Here is a 15,746-nt window from a genome sequence, read left to right on the forward strand (position 1 = left end):
TGACGGCTGTTTTATGTTAAATTCAGTGTCTTCACGGTTACTTTTCCTGTGTAGCCTACATGCATCTTTCTCTACCGTGAACGAGATTATAATGTTATTCACCGATGCGGATATACAGATCCAATGTTACATTTTTGAGGTTGACATATATTTCTCATGGTTGTTTAGTTGCCTTAACTTTATATTGTGGCGATGTGCTGCATGCAGGCCATTAGGGTTTCCCTCAATACTTAAGGATTCCCCTGCTGGACATACAACGCTTAACGTAGCTTAATGGACTACAGTGATGTAAAAGACCAAACTCGCAGGCAAGCAGATGGACTCAGAATAACGCGCAAAGCTTAATGCTGAGCGTTTCCCAGTGATAGATTGGCATAAAGATGGCTTGATGTTGGACATTCGCACATTTAGGGACCGTCTCTAAAGTGTATACGACTTTGGTATACACGTTTCTAACTCCGATAGCATTTGAATAGAACGACTTACAGTCATAAAACCAACTGTAAAGTGTTCATTTAGTGTCAGGCATAATGCGCACCCTTTGGATTTTTGATATTTATTCAAATAAATTTAAGTTTGCTATTGAAGTTAGAAACGTGTATGCCAATGTTGTATGCAACTTTAGAGACGGTCCCTAAATGTGCTAATGTCCAATTTCAAGCCAATTTTTACATTTAGTCATTTAGCAGACGCTTTTATCCAAAGCGATTTACAGTTAAACTAACAATAGGACAACAATATGCAAGTGCTGTGACAGTTTAAGCTAATGCAATACACGTATGCATACTATATGTATGTGTTGATTTTATGCCAGTATATCACGAAACGCTCAGCATGAAACTTTGCGCGTTAAAGGTAGGGTAGGTAATCCTGTTCAGAAACACTTTTTTTTATACTGGGTGAAATGGTCCTTCCATCCTGATAGTAGTCAATACATTATGTGTTTAGAAAAAGGAATGAAAAAAATCAGACCTCTGTAGCAGCTGCAGGACAGTAAAAACTCTGACCAATCACTGCCATTCGGTGCGAATGTAAAGAACCAATCAGATGCCTTCATGTCTCGTGCCCGCCCCGAGCCCCACTGCGCGCGCTGCCCGGCGTGCACTCATCACATGTCACCGTTCCCGGAAATATTCAGCTCAAAGCACCTGCATATGCAGTCAGCGAAGGCAAACAAGGCAAAAACTACTTCCTCGGACCCTGCCCGCGCTCTTGAACGACCTCCTCTGCTTCGCCCTCAACCCCGGACCTGTCCTCGAACCGACGATGCGGTACTTGTCTCCGGACTCGGAGTGTACGTTAGTCTTCATTAGAGTCAACAATGTTTTCATCATGGAAACTCTTACATGCAAAACACCGTATATGTTATGAATCTTACACGAAATTCATCTTCATCACAGTGTAACTGATGGTAATGGAAAAACGTGTATCAATGCAACCTGTTTTTAGTTTTGCCTTATAAATATAGCTCGTTACCGAATGAAACTTTACCATTATCGATATGCTAGCTTGATAGTGAGTACTAAAAGAAATCTTATTTGTTTATATTCATAGTGATAAAGTTAGGTATTTTATTACATGTGATTCTGACATGATGTCACTGTATGTACTGCGCTCCTTCCTTTCCACTCGTCTCAGGTAATAAATGCGTCTTGTTCCAGCCTGAGCGTTTGGCGTCGCGCGTTCATGTGTTTGGGGGCGTGGCTTTGGAAGGAGCTCAGAAGGGAGGGGGTGGAGTGAATGGAAATAATGAGCTGTGTTTATTGCAGATTAAAAGGTCTGCAGTCACTCGATTTTTATATTTTCTTTTTCAGAGTACTTACATTTTAATTATGTATTGGTATATAAAGACAGTTTAAACAAATTTGGAATGTTTTTTTTTTAGAAAAATGATTACCTACCCTACCTTTAAGTTCATATTCTGAGTCCATCTTCTTGCCTGTGGCCTATAATAATAGCCTACAGCCTACTTCCCTATAAGGTGCAAGATTGGTCTTTCATATCACTATCAAAAGTGATAATCCTTGAGTATGAGGTATTGAGGGAAACCGATTATAATCCTGTTCATGGTAGAGAAAGCTGATGACATGTAGAATACACAGGGAAAGTAACAATGAAGTTATTGAATGAAACATAAACACAGCTTTTGTGTGTTAATCATCTTTTCCGCATATACTGACACAGATAATCATTTTCATTTTATGAATGAATGTCTCCGTCTACAACACGCGCTTTTGCACTACCTGATGGTGAGGTCGACTAACAGCAGATGGAGAGTGTGCTCGGCAATCTACTGCTTTTCCTGCAGTTCCTGGACGTCAATGTTGAATTTACTGTCGAATTTGAACCACTGAATTTGTGGAAGCGAATTTGCAAAGCGAAATAAAATGGACCGAAAATTGCCTGTTGAATATTATTGGTTGTATTTTTAAACAGTTTGAATATTTTGGAAGTGAAATATGAAAGGTGAATATGGATTATTGAATTTTTAATAATGAAAAGGTGTTTGAAATGTTTTTAATTGAAATATTCACAGCTTAAATATTCAACCATGTTGAATTTCAGCCCATAAAAATGTAAGCACTAAAAATACAATGCATTAAAATGCAAGCATGGTTAATGCAATGCCTATTTTTTTTCAAGTAGTGCAATTCAACAGGCTTTTTATTTAAAAAACATTTGACATTATTCTACTTCCATAAAAGCACATATTGAGCTCTGTGATATGAAATTGAAATGCATTGTGGTCCACCAGGCTGCTGCTGTCTTTGATCATAGTACTACTTTTGTCTTGTTTGTTCTCTGCTTGCTGTCCATTATTATAAGCATGTGTGAATCTGTGGGTGTGTGTCAGATGATGCTCAAGGGAAGCCTCCACCTCTGAGTTATTCATTTTTGTTCTATCCAGCGCTCAGTCCCCCATGATAACCCTACAAACTACTGACCTGCAAAGCAGCACAGCTCCATCTAATCCACACACACATGCTACCCTGTGCAAGTTTTTACAGCAGCAGGAAATCTATAAATCTCGACATGGTCTCTGAGTCAACAAAACCTCCACGCCGCCCTGAGTGTGAGCGAGAGTAAATGACCACAGATCAGCTCTCACACCTCCTATAAATCTCTAAAGATCAGGAAATTCCAGCCTTCAGGCCATCCCATGGATCTGAGCTGAACCCAGAGATTAGTGAGAATTAAGGGGGTGCTTCTCTCTTTTACCTGTCCAAAGGGACTCCTCTGGTGGTAGTTCAGCAGACTCCATAATGAGGGGACTCTCTCTCTGTGGCGCTGCCATAGGGGAACTGGAGTGAACTACTTTAAGGTCTGTTTGGGGTTCAAGGGTTTGATGCAGAAACATTGAAACTGTTTCCTTTATGGCTTTAAATATTTACATTTCTCTTACAGTGACTGTTGGGTGGCGGGCAAGCAGATTTACCAAAGAGAGAGAGAGAAAGTCAGTAGAATGGATGGGGACATTTTCACAGTTGGGGAAATGTGAAAATGGAGGAAAGAGACAAAAACAGGCGGAGCAGGAGCGCATTAACAGTCAAAACTCACAGGGGTTAAAGCATTTAGGGGAAATTGCCCCTACAGTTTGTTTTAGTTTCTGACAGCTGGGGTCTTTACTTTTTTTCTTGGAATGTTGAAGTGGCTTTGAAGCAGTAAACAGAAATAAGCCTTTCTTGCACATAAATACATGTAATGGTATGTGCACACATACTTGAAGAGCAAAAACTACATTTATTGACAGGGCAGTGAACAAAAAGTGTGTGTGTGTGTGTGTGTGTGTGTGTGTGTGTGTGTGTGTGTGTGTGTGTGTGTGTGTGTGTGTGTGTGTGTGTGTGTGTGTGTGTGTGTGTGTGTGTGTGTGTAAATCAAATGTCAAATGTATACAGCCAATGTAGCATATATAATATGGGCCATTCTACAGAATTGGTGCAAACTGCTGTCCGACAACCAAAAAAAACACATTTAAAAAGCATTTAAGTATTCAAATTTTAGATGTTTACTAAGATCCTTCTATTATCTATTGAATCCCATAATAATATTTAAAATATAAGTAAGCTAAATATATATAAAATCATAATTTATCGGGTACTTTCAATTGGGAGGTGGCTGTCCTGAACCCTAACCCCTAAATTTCAACTTGTGAAAATGATATTGAAATATTTTTTTAACATTTTTTTCCATTGTTGTTTTAAAAAATATCTTTTTGATTTATTTTAAAAAGTAAAGTAAAAAAAAACACACATTTATTTAATATTTTATTTTTAAATCATGAAACTTTATGTAAAAAAAATGTGTCCCGCATTTTCATGTCACTACCAAAACAGTGTGTGTTTTAGTCCATTGGCTGAGACTGATTCTAACCACACCCCTACATTAGATCAAATTTAGTTTTTGTGTGTGTACGTCTGTTCAGAACTGTGCTAGGTAACCATGTGCTGGTTATCATCTTTGAACTAGGCTAAAAAGTATCTTAAATTGTCACTACCGAAACAGTCATTAACCGAAACATGCCATCATGAATGAATGAATGAATATAGCGCTTTCATATGTACTACTGTACACCCAAAGCGCTTTACAATCAGGGAATCTCTCCTCAACCACTACCAGTGTGCAGCATCCACTTGGATGATGCGACGGCAGCCACAGTACAACGGCGCCAGTGCGCTCACCACACACCAGCCATAGGTGGAGAGGAGAGAGAGTGATAGAGCCAATTCAATGGATGGGGATTATTAGGAGGCTAATCATTGTTTTGGTAGTGACAAAAGGGAACACATAATATTTCCACCTTAGAAACATTGCTAAGCTACGTAAAATGCTATCAGTTTCTGATGCAGAAAAGTTAGTTCATGCATTCATGACCTCGAGACTAGATTACTGTAATGCTTTATTAGCTGGTTGTCCTGCATCCTCAATAAACAAGCTACAGTTAGTCCAAAATGCCGCCGCTAGAGTTCTTACTAGATCAAGAAAATATGATCATATAACACCGATTTTATCATCACTGCATTGGTTACCTATAAAGTTCCATATTAATTACAAGGTATTGCTACTGACTTATAAAGCTCTAAACGGCTTAGCTCCAGTCTATTTAACGGATCTTCTATCGCCCTATAATCCATCGCACTCTTTAAGATCACTAAATTCAAGGCTTTTGGTCATACCTAGGATATCCAGAACCACCAGCATTTTCACATTTGGCTCCAAAACTCTGGAATAGTCTTCCTGATACTGTTCGTTGCTCAGAATCGCTCTCCCAGTTTAAAACTAGATTAAAGTCGCATCTCTTCAGCCAGGCATTCATATAATATTTTTAATCTTACAGTTCAAACTACAATCCGGCCTCTAGCTCATAAATGCCAGAGGAGAACTGGCCCCCGACTGAGCCTGGGTTCTCCCAAGGTTTTTTTTTCTCCATTAGGTCACCTGATGGAGTTTTAGGACACCATTAGGTCACTTGATGGAGTTTTTCGGTTCCTTGCCACTGTTGCCTTTGGCTTGCTCAGTTGGGGATATTTTGGGGATATTTTATTTTATTTTATCAATCAATAAATTCCACTTGAAACAAACCTTGTTGTATTATTTTAATTTAATACTGTGAAGCTGCTTTGATACAATCTGTATTGTGAAAAGCGCTATACAAATATACTTGACTTGACTTGACTTGACATAATCATTTATTTGGGGGAAATAAACAAATTTTTTTTACAGTTATGCAAATCAGTATCTTAGTATGTTGTAGAAGTGTTTTAGTATGTGAGTAAAAATTCTGTAACGTGATGTGGTCACTACCAAAACATTGGATGTTTTGTCTCAAATAAAGTAGACTGAATTATCATGTTATTATAGTGTTTGGTTCAATGTATACTCAATATAAGGTCAATATAGGCTAAGCCTTCTTATTAAATAATTTATTATTGTGTTTTGGTAGTGACAAATTTGGGGAGAGGAAACATATTCCAAAACGTTCTGAAAATACAATACATTTAATGAAAATTAACTGCAAAATTACTAGATACAATTTGCATACATACACAATTTGTGGAAAAAGACACCTTTTTTTCCAAGACGTTTCCAACTCTGACTTTGAACCAATTCTGTAGAATGGCCATATTATTTATTTATATATACAGTTAAGCCCAAAATTATTCATACCCAGACCAAATTTTTTGTGCATTTTAAGTGCATTTTTACTTGGTGAATGGGTATCTACTGACTGTCAATGACACAAGAACGTGGGCAAAGACTGTATGACATTGTGTAAGAGATATTAATGAAAAAGATTAGGTTTATTTGATAGATGATAGGTAACACTGGCACGGACACTGGCACTGACACGGACACAGCGGCATGGACACCGCCACGGACACGACGACACCGGCACGGACACACTGACGCGACAAAAAAGGTGAATTTGACTTGGTTACATGACACTCACCAACAGCGGTTACACAAACAAAACTAGACTAGATACAATGGAAACATGAATGCTATTTATACACCAAGAAAAATGACTAACAAGAAACACCTGTGAACAATCAAGACAATCAAACAAAAATATATAATTTTTTTATTATATATGCTATTATTTTATATATAAACATCATAACTGATGGTTATCATGGTGAGTCAATAAACTGTATCGTTCACACACTGTATGATTTCACTCCTGCATTTTAATGTGGTTGTCACTCCCAAGACTCTCTGACTCTGTTGACTCTGCAATTATTCTCTGTTATTTTTTCTGTTGTAAAGGGACACAAGGCGGCTTAAATAATTTGCATAATAAATCACAGACTTTGTCTTGGAGTGCATCCACATATTCTTTGTGTGTGTGTGTATGTGTGTGCGTGCATGTGTGTGTTGGATAAAATCACTTGCAGGTAGAAGCATCTGTGTAAGTGCATCACAGTAAAACAGTGTGTGGGAGAAGAGAGATCATGTGTTATGTGTGTAATGTGAGCTTAAATTCCATTAGCACCCAGATCAGTTGTTTTAGTAGCTAATGAGGCGTGTAATGGCAGAGTCTGATAATGAGCTCTGCTGGTCTAATTAGCACTGAGAGTCACTTTAGCACAATGTACTCAGAGATGCAGACCAACACAACACCGCAGCTCAAGACAAGCAGACTGTTTTCTCCAGGGTCCCGAAAGCCATTCCATTTGATTTGCATTTAATAGTTGAGCTTTTTTATTGTGTATTTGGAGGGACAATTTAATGACTCCGATAAAACCCTTCCTGCTTGCCTTTTGAGCCTGCATGATATTCACTTTCTAGTATATAATATTCCTTGCCAATAAAAGGACCAATTGCAGTGGTTATTGTGATGCCATCTGGTGGAGTCATCTTTTAAATCGCTTGACAAGCTACAAGTGACTCAATTTAAAGCAATTTAGTTACAGTCAGGCTGCTTTTTGCATCCCAGTTTAGCTCAAAAGAATCCACAAAAGTTCTTCATTTAAACAATCCATCAGAAGGAACTTTTACTAAAATGAATTGGACCCAAAGCAAATGGTCCCAATGCTTCATACTGCTTTATCAAACAATTGTGACCATGCCTGTGTCCTATTCCATTCACTCTGCGAAGTTAACATAAGGTACTTTGACATCATCTTCCCAAACCACTGGAGCTTTTGTTACGTTTTTTCAATGACTGACGCTTCTAATGCAGCGCAAAGAACCTTGGGAGTGGAGTGTACCTCGGTTGGACACCAAGAAAATGTTCATGTCAAAGGGCCCTTTGAAGCAATTCTTTTTGAGCACTTCTGTAAGGAATGACAATACAGTGACCACCACAAACAACTGCAAAACACATGTGCTGAGTGTTCCTCACCACACACAAACACACGGATGAGTGATCACATTCATACAAACACAGTAAGACATAAACAGTGTCCCTTGCTCTTACTGGAACTGACTGTAATAGTGCTTAAGAGCCTGTGATATTAGCTTTGTCATTTATTAGAGTCATATGCATGTCAAATCAATAGCAAAACAAATCTGAGGCCATTAATGCGAAGACAAATGCTCCCTATCACATGTAGCGTGTGTATTAAAGAAGAAAGTGGTTGGCCTGGGTTGTGGCCATTGCAGGAAATTCCTAGGGATGTTTTCAATAAGAGCACGAAACTCCACGCAGCACCGAGGAACCAGGCAAATGAGAACCTGCTGAAACGCCACACACACACTCTCTCCTTGCTCAGCAAATGGCTAATTAGGATGTGAGTGAATATGTTTGAGGAAAGCAAAATGATTTTTATAACACAAACAACGTTTACCATCGTATAGCATTGTCTTGACATACGGCTTTTTATGTAAGATATATGTGTTTGTCGGAGGTTTGTTAATAGATTTCTAGTGGATGTGAAATAGTAATATATACTGAAGTTTGTGTCTGTGATCTGTACCATAAACAGATGTGTCATGGTGGTGTGTTCCTGCTTATCATCTGACCTGTTGTGTAACTTTGCAGTCCTTCTCATACTCACAAAAAAACAAAGCAAAACAGATGAAAGGGAATAAGAATAGCTTTTCATATGAAAAACAGAATTTGCGCAAAACTGTATACATCAGGGGTCCAGTCTTATTCCTGGAGGGCCGATGTCCTGCCCTGCGAAGTTTAGCTCCAATCCCAATTAAACACACCTAAACAAGCTGATCAAGGTCAAAGCATAGAAACTTCCAATCCAGGCAGGTGTGTTAAGGCCATTTGGAGCTAAACTCTGTAGGACAGTGGCTCTCCAGGACAGAGTTTGGACACCCCTGGTCTACATGAAGCCTTGGTTTTAATATGTGATTTACTACTGCAAACTAGTAGGGAGCAGTAACTTCTACTTGTGCTTCTTCCACAGGAATTTAAAAGAATAGGGCTAAATCCGAAATCACCCCCTAAACCCTCAATCACTATTCCCTACGTTAGTCCACTAATACAGTTCACTTGAAGGAGTGAATGAAAACGAGTGAATGAATTCGGACAGCCGTTGAGAAAAACTGAATCAAGTCTTATTCATAAATAAATCATTTCGTTTTGTAAACTGTGTGTCTGTTGATTCATTGAACATATCCAATTCAAAAGAATGATTAATTCATGAAAGTGAATGTCAGGTAGAGGGGAGCTAAGGCTGATCAGATTTTTAATCAACATAAATTGTATGGATGACTTTTAGGGAACTTTTTACAAAAAGGTGCTTTGGCGTCAGGGTTGGGGGTATGTGTGAGTGCATATGAGTATGATTTTCCAAAAGAGTCTTCTAGCCTGTGCCATAAGGGCTTCCTGTTGAATCAGAACATGCTTTTGGAAAGTCTACAAAGCAAAGGTGGCAGGTTTGCTGTGGAGCAAAGATGGATGGCTTGTTTAACCACTTTACCAGCACAATGTGTACTTTAATCACCCCTACAGAAACTTGTGGAGCACTCTGGTAACTGTAGAACCCTCTGAGCCCAGGTTTACAGCTGCCAATTTTGCTTTCTGTCAATAGTTCTGACTAGGTTCTGTGTGAAATGGTCCAAATGAAACTGAGTAACTCAAACAAGAGCTCTGAGTAAACACAGTTAGAGAAAGGACTAGCACACAAGGGACAGGCAGACAAACTAACACTGCAGTTGCCGAACTATTAGTGTGTTATATTTGTCACAGTTTTGATCTTTTACTGATTTTGAGCTAAATGTAAAAAAACAAAAAAAAACACAGGGCATTATGTTAAATTCTACTTCTATTTCACTAACACTTACAAATTGACAGACAGGTTCTCTCTCTCTCTCACACACACACACACACACACACACACACACGTCCAGTCGAAAACCTCAGATTCACCCCATCAGTGCTAATAAACTTCACAAACATGTGTGCTCATAGCCACACCACAGTTATCCCTGATGACTTGAAGCAGCATTAGCTTGGAATGCAAATTAAAAACAAACCACTCACACTCTTACAGATGAGAGTAGCTGTCAGTCCTCTCACTGGGTCTCATTCACTATTACATGCATTCAAGTGTTCTTAATTACGTGTGTACAAAACGTTTTCACTAAATTTAGAACAGGTGTGTACACGCATGCATTTCTATTCTCATTCTAATGAATCCAGATTATTCTAAAGTGTGTAGCCAGAGTTAGAAATTAGCATAATACACACCCAAACTCTCACTTTATGCACCCTTTTGGTGATTAAAAATTTCATGAAAATAATGCATTTTGTGAGGTATGCATTTGTCAAACAGACAGAGAATCACACACAGGTGTACACAGATTAGGAATGTAGGTGATGTTTTCTCAGTCGTGGGAAAAGTTCTGAGGGCCATTTGGTTTTATTGCCATCTGGGGGAGTTTGTGTGTGTGTGTGTGTGTGTGTGCGTTTGTTTTGTGTGTGGAGCTGGACCTATTCCTAGTCAATGTCAACTGACCTCATCTTCACGTTGTTAAGAGAGTGTATGTGTGTGATGGTTATAAGTTTTGTGTGACTCACCAGCTCCGAAAGCAAAAAAGAATCTTTGGGTGGGGCTTCTCTGAAGGAGGGCAGAGACACGGCGGGCCATTCGCTCGTTGCGTTTGTAAATGAGCTCCTGCCGCAGGTAACTGTCAATCTGCTGCGCTGTCAAGCGCTCGTGAGCTGGCAGGGAACTGTTGATGAAATGTGGAAGCTGAGAGAGGAAAAAGAGAGAGAGAGAGAGAGAGAGAGAGAGGTATTACTAAAGGCCTGGCATGAATCTTAGTCTGTGTATGTGAGAAATTGGGCAGCTGAGAAGTTTATGACGCTTTGTGGAACGTGACATCCACACACACTTACAAATGCTGTTTTACTGTCTTGGACTCCATTGATTTGCTGCAGGGTAAAGTGTATAGAAAGCTTTCTACAGCTGGCCGTGTCTCTCTCTGCTATTAATACATAGGGATGGACTGAATAGATGGAAGGAGAAAAGGGAAAGTAGACTTCAAAGATGGAATAGAAGAGAAAAAGAAAAGGAAGATTAGGGAAAGACAATAAAGACGCCAAAGTCCCTGTGAACTGGTTTTCCACAATGAGGTTAAGTTTTTCTGATCGAAATGGTTGAGCTTGTCCATTTTTTTTATGGAATAAAAGTCTAATGGATGCCCACTTTTAGATTTAAAATGAAACTATAACATTTCTGTCATAAACTACAGTAAATCATAATCATAATAAGATAAATTATGCAATAGAGATGTATAGTTTGAAAAGCTTTGCTTTTATGGCACAAAGTTGTCTCCTATTTTCCTCTTCAATGCTGTTTATAATCGAAGTTAAGTCAAGGTTTTCTAATCTTTTCGAGGTTTTTTAAATTCCATAGTGCTTTAAGTTCCATAGTGCTTTAAGTTCCATAGTGCTTTAAGTTCCATAGTGCTTTAAGTTCAAAGTAGAGTTTTCTGTATGATTTCACTGGGTCTTTAAGGTCTATTTACACCAAGTGCATTGTGACATTGTTAGGAAAATGTGTGAAAGACCTTTTTTCATAGAGTGAAAAAGTCCATGTTTTCATTGTAAGACATTTAAGACAGTTTAAAATAAATGTAATACTTGTATGCATCATATGAGTTAAAAAGTTGCAATTGTGAGATATAAGGCTGCAATTGCAAGATGTGAAGTCACATTATGGGATAAAGAGGCAATTATGAGAAAGTCACAAATGTCATACATAAAGTCACAATTTTACTTGTACATTTGAGTCGAAATTACCTTTTTATTTGTTTTACTTGAGCTTCTAAATGTATGGAATCCATCTTTAGAATTGGAAAAGTGAGTATAGATCTTTGGAAGAGATCAGGGCATTAGGGAAATATATGGTTATGGCTCTAATAGATGGTCGGAAACACAACGCTTCCCATGTCTTGACTGGCTATACATACACCAGAAATGAAGGGGGTGGGGGGTAATGGATAATGGTACCAGGACGGAGGAATCGATAGAGACTTAAAAGGGAAACTGTGAGGTGGCCTCTTGTTAGAATCCAGAGCTTTGGAACGTCTAAATACTATGTATGTGTGTGTGTGTTTATCCATTCACCCCTCTAATGAGAGAACAGTTTGGAAATTGGGAGGCAGAGAGGGTAAATATGGCTGTGCACGTGTGTTTATCTGAGAGATTCCTGCCGGAGTTGTGCACTAAAGAACTGAAGGTGAAGTGCAGCGATGCAGAAAGCCATTCGTTTGACTCCACTGTGTGTGTGTGTGTGTGTGTGTGTGTTTGTATTCAGACACTGATAGATGAACTGCTGTACCCCTGCAAGTATCCAAACCACTTTTAGAGAAGGCTTTCCCGTAATGCCCTCTTATACTCTCTCTCTCCTCCTCCTCCTCTCCTATAAGACACAGTATAGAGAAACTTCAGTGTGCTAAAAGATCTACAAGTCATGGAAATTCAGTAAAAAGAGGGAACCTGACATTTAATGAGTTTATATATGTATACATTATCCTTGAATGCGGTTTGGATTTCTGTCTGTAATGAAGAGACTCTAGCAGAAAACTCAACTCAAGCTCTAAGTCAAGTATTACATAATTTCCGCGTAGAATATAGAAACCGAAATAGAGAAAGAGAATGAAGTTAAGAGGCATAAAGCAGTGAAAGGGGGAGCAGTCAGATACCTTATCAGACAGTAAAGCCATTAGCTGCCCAGTGTCTGATCTTTGCAGGAAATATGGAACAACAGAGAGAAATTACCTCCCTCCTTCCTCTTTCTGCTCCCTCACATTTTTCCTAAAATGTTCATTCTCTCTTGCACTATGTGTGTGTGACGTTGCTTTAATGTCTTAGCGTGCAGGGTGAAGTGGAGAATTATAGGCCATCCATCAGAAGGAACCTGTTGCTGCTCAAACTTTAAGCTCATAATGACTTCAATACATCACATACATGCAGTTACACTACACACATACTCACATGATGCATTGAACAGGAGTGTGTGTTTTGTGTGTGTGTACCTGTGATGTGTCATGATTGAAGATGATGGAGTTGAGGTCTCCACAGTTGTAGTGTGTGATGAGGTCCTCAGTGGTGAAGGCGCCCTGCAAAATGCCTGCACGCAAACTTTCATGCTGCAGTAGAGTCTGGTTCAGAGCAAACAACACCTGCAGACATACACACACACACACAGAGAGAGAGAGAAAGGGTTTGACATTTTGAACACATAAAATACACAAGTTTAGTCATTTTCACTCCCACACACACAATATAAAGTCACAAACGCACTCTTCATTTATTCACACACTATAAACATACTCCATATGAACATTTTTCCTTTTGGAGGCGCCCACAATTTACGCCAGCATACTGCCAGGTACAAATGTTGTGTAAAGCATGCAGGCAGTTTCTAGAGAAACAGGTATAAGAGAGAAACAAAATAGACAGGGAGTGCTCCTTTAAAAACGGCTCTATCTCCAGGGTCCAAGGGTTGTAAATTTACTGCCCCCATTAAAATAAAAAGTAAACTCTCTTTAGAGAGAATTTATGGTGTGCAACAGCCACAGACCACAGTGACACTGCAGCTGTCCCAGACTCCTGGGGTTAAACTTCACAGTTCACACTCCCGCCCACTTCGCTCCCACACCACGCATGATTGGCTGACTCGCCCGACTCTGGCTGTCAATCAAAGTTAAGTGTTTTGACAGCACAGCCCATTAGAGATGGGAGGGGGGGCGTTTTTTCTGTTATTTTGCGTGGAAAGGTAGATCGAATTTCACACTGTCGTGCACTCTGCTGGCTAACACGTTCATACCCGATCATGTGTGGTCAGTTGATTTGTGTACTTGATTACACCTCTCTATTCTGGCTGGATCCCGTCACATAAATTGCCTTGGAGATTTACAGGGAGTGTGTATTTGTGAGCGTGTGTGACAGAAATACAGTAATGAAAATGGTCAATGAAAGCAGTGATGCTGATTGATTTATGCACTAGCTTAAAGGCTAGAGAAGATTTAGTTCCTGCCTTATGCAGAAAGGTTGGAAATGAGAGTCTGTGCTGTTCTATTTAGCACTGGGAATGAAATACAGAATGCTGTTTTGCTCACTAGTCCAATGTGCTTTGTCTACACTGTAAGCATTGCCAATAGCAAGCAAACCAAACTTGACATCACTTTGTTTAAAAGCTTGAGAATCATAGACTAATATCTATCTATCTATCTATCTATCTATCTATCTATCTATCTATCTATCTATCTATCTATCTATCTATCTATCTATCTATCTATCTATCTATCTATCTATCTATCTATCTATCTATCTATCGTCCGTCAATTATAAGCATCAATGTAGTAAGCTACTTTTCCCCTGTAGTTTATAGTGTAACTATCTACTTTCTCAGCTTACTGTAAATATTTTTGGTATAATGTAATTTTAATCTTAGCTCGCTATAGGCTACCTTTCTTTGAGCATTGTTATTTTAGCATTATTATTTATATGCTATTATAGTATTTATTGCAATTTTAAATTATCTTTTATTTTTAGATTTTTAGTTTTCATTTTGATTTTAGTTTAAGTTTTATAATTTAACAAATTACTGTGCTTTTGTCATTTTTATTAGTTTTTGTCTTAAAAATATTTCTATATAACTTTTTTTTCTTCATTTTTATTTCATTTAAGCTTTATTTCAAATATTTTTATTTTATTTTTAATAGTTTTATTTAACTATAACAACACTGTTGTTTGAGTAGCTTTCCCAACACTATACCTGGGTATGATGTCAGCGTGGGGTTAGTGATACTATTTCATCTATTAAACAATTTTTTAACAATTCTATTTTCAGCCTAGTGCTGTGCAGATCTTTGTCACGCTGCCAGTGCGGTAATCCCAAAATGGACCGCGATCAAACCAGCACTAGAAGAGCACGAATGCACTCCATCTATCGCACTTCACATCCAGCCAGCTCTCTGTGCTCTAAGCCGACCCCCTGCCGGCCCTCTAATCGCCGGCCGTTTATTTCGATATTGCGTGTGTTGTTTTATTGTCTTCATTTTTTACGTTGCCATGTCATGTCGGGTGTTGCCCTCCTGTGCAGATGTGCTCTGGCTCTGTGTGCCACGGGTTTTTGCCCACACATGGGAGCTTTATAGTGATGCCAGCTGCTACAGCGGCCATGGCACGCTCAGATTAGGAGACCGGTGTCTGACCCATTTGCCTCGCTTCTGTGCTGGTGCCAAAAATGAGGAGTTTCCCTTAACCTTAAGCGCATTCCATGTGAGAAATAGAAAGATGAAAGGATGACTGGGATGTGATAGATAGAAGGATTAAAGGATGGGACGGCGAGGGCGAAAGCAAGCCAGGAAAGAGAATTGAATCATTCTGTGCTTCTCTGCTGTTCATTTGATGGACAGAGTGCGAGAGAGCGCAGACATTAAGGCCTGGTGTTTTGTGTGTGTATGTGAGTATGTGGGATGAAGGATGGCTAAAGTGTGTGAGAACGTTCCATTTGTTGAAGTGTGAACACCCTTTAGCATCCATTGTGCTAAACAAAAGCATATTTTCAGAGCGCTTTCTCTCTGGTAATGGAGATTTCACAGGGTGGTAGTTGTGCGATTTACCCAGATGGACTCTTCTGTGTTTCTTGACATGTGAGAAGCCCCATTTACATCTGATAATAACATCCGTTTTGGTGGTCAGTTTAAAACAGGATGATGATGAATCCAAGTGTTAAGATTTAGATATCAAATAAACCTAAAAGGTATGTTTGGGAAAAACAGTGGTGAGAATTTCCTTTTTGTGATCGGATCACTCGAGACGGATAATGGGT

General features: G+C 39.0%; 1 protein-coding gene across 1 annotated transcript in view; it reads right to left on the bottom strand.

Annotated features, from left to right (window-relative positions):
- The window catches only part of trabd2b (TraB domain containing 2B), a 56,798-nt gene that overhangs the window by 8,662 nt on the left and 32,390 nt on the right, over positions 1-15,746 (bottom strand). Inside the window, exons 3-4 of the mRNA XM_082187598.1 lie at positions 12,943-13,089; positions 10,478-10,652 (exon numbers count right to left, since the gene is read on the bottom strand). Coding sequence (XP_082043724.1) covers positions 10,478-10,652; positions 12,943-13,089 — 322 coding nt within the window. The remainder of the gene's footprint in view (positions 1-10,477; positions 10,653-12,942; positions 13,090-15,746) is intronic.

Source organism: Leuciscus leuciscus, assembly GCF_965113295.1.
Source record: "Leuciscus leuciscus genome assembly, chromosome: 13".
Classification (NCBI taxonomy): domain Eukaryota; kingdom Metazoa; phylum Chordata; class Actinopteri; order Cypriniformes; family Leuciscidae; genus Leuciscus; species Leuciscus leuciscus.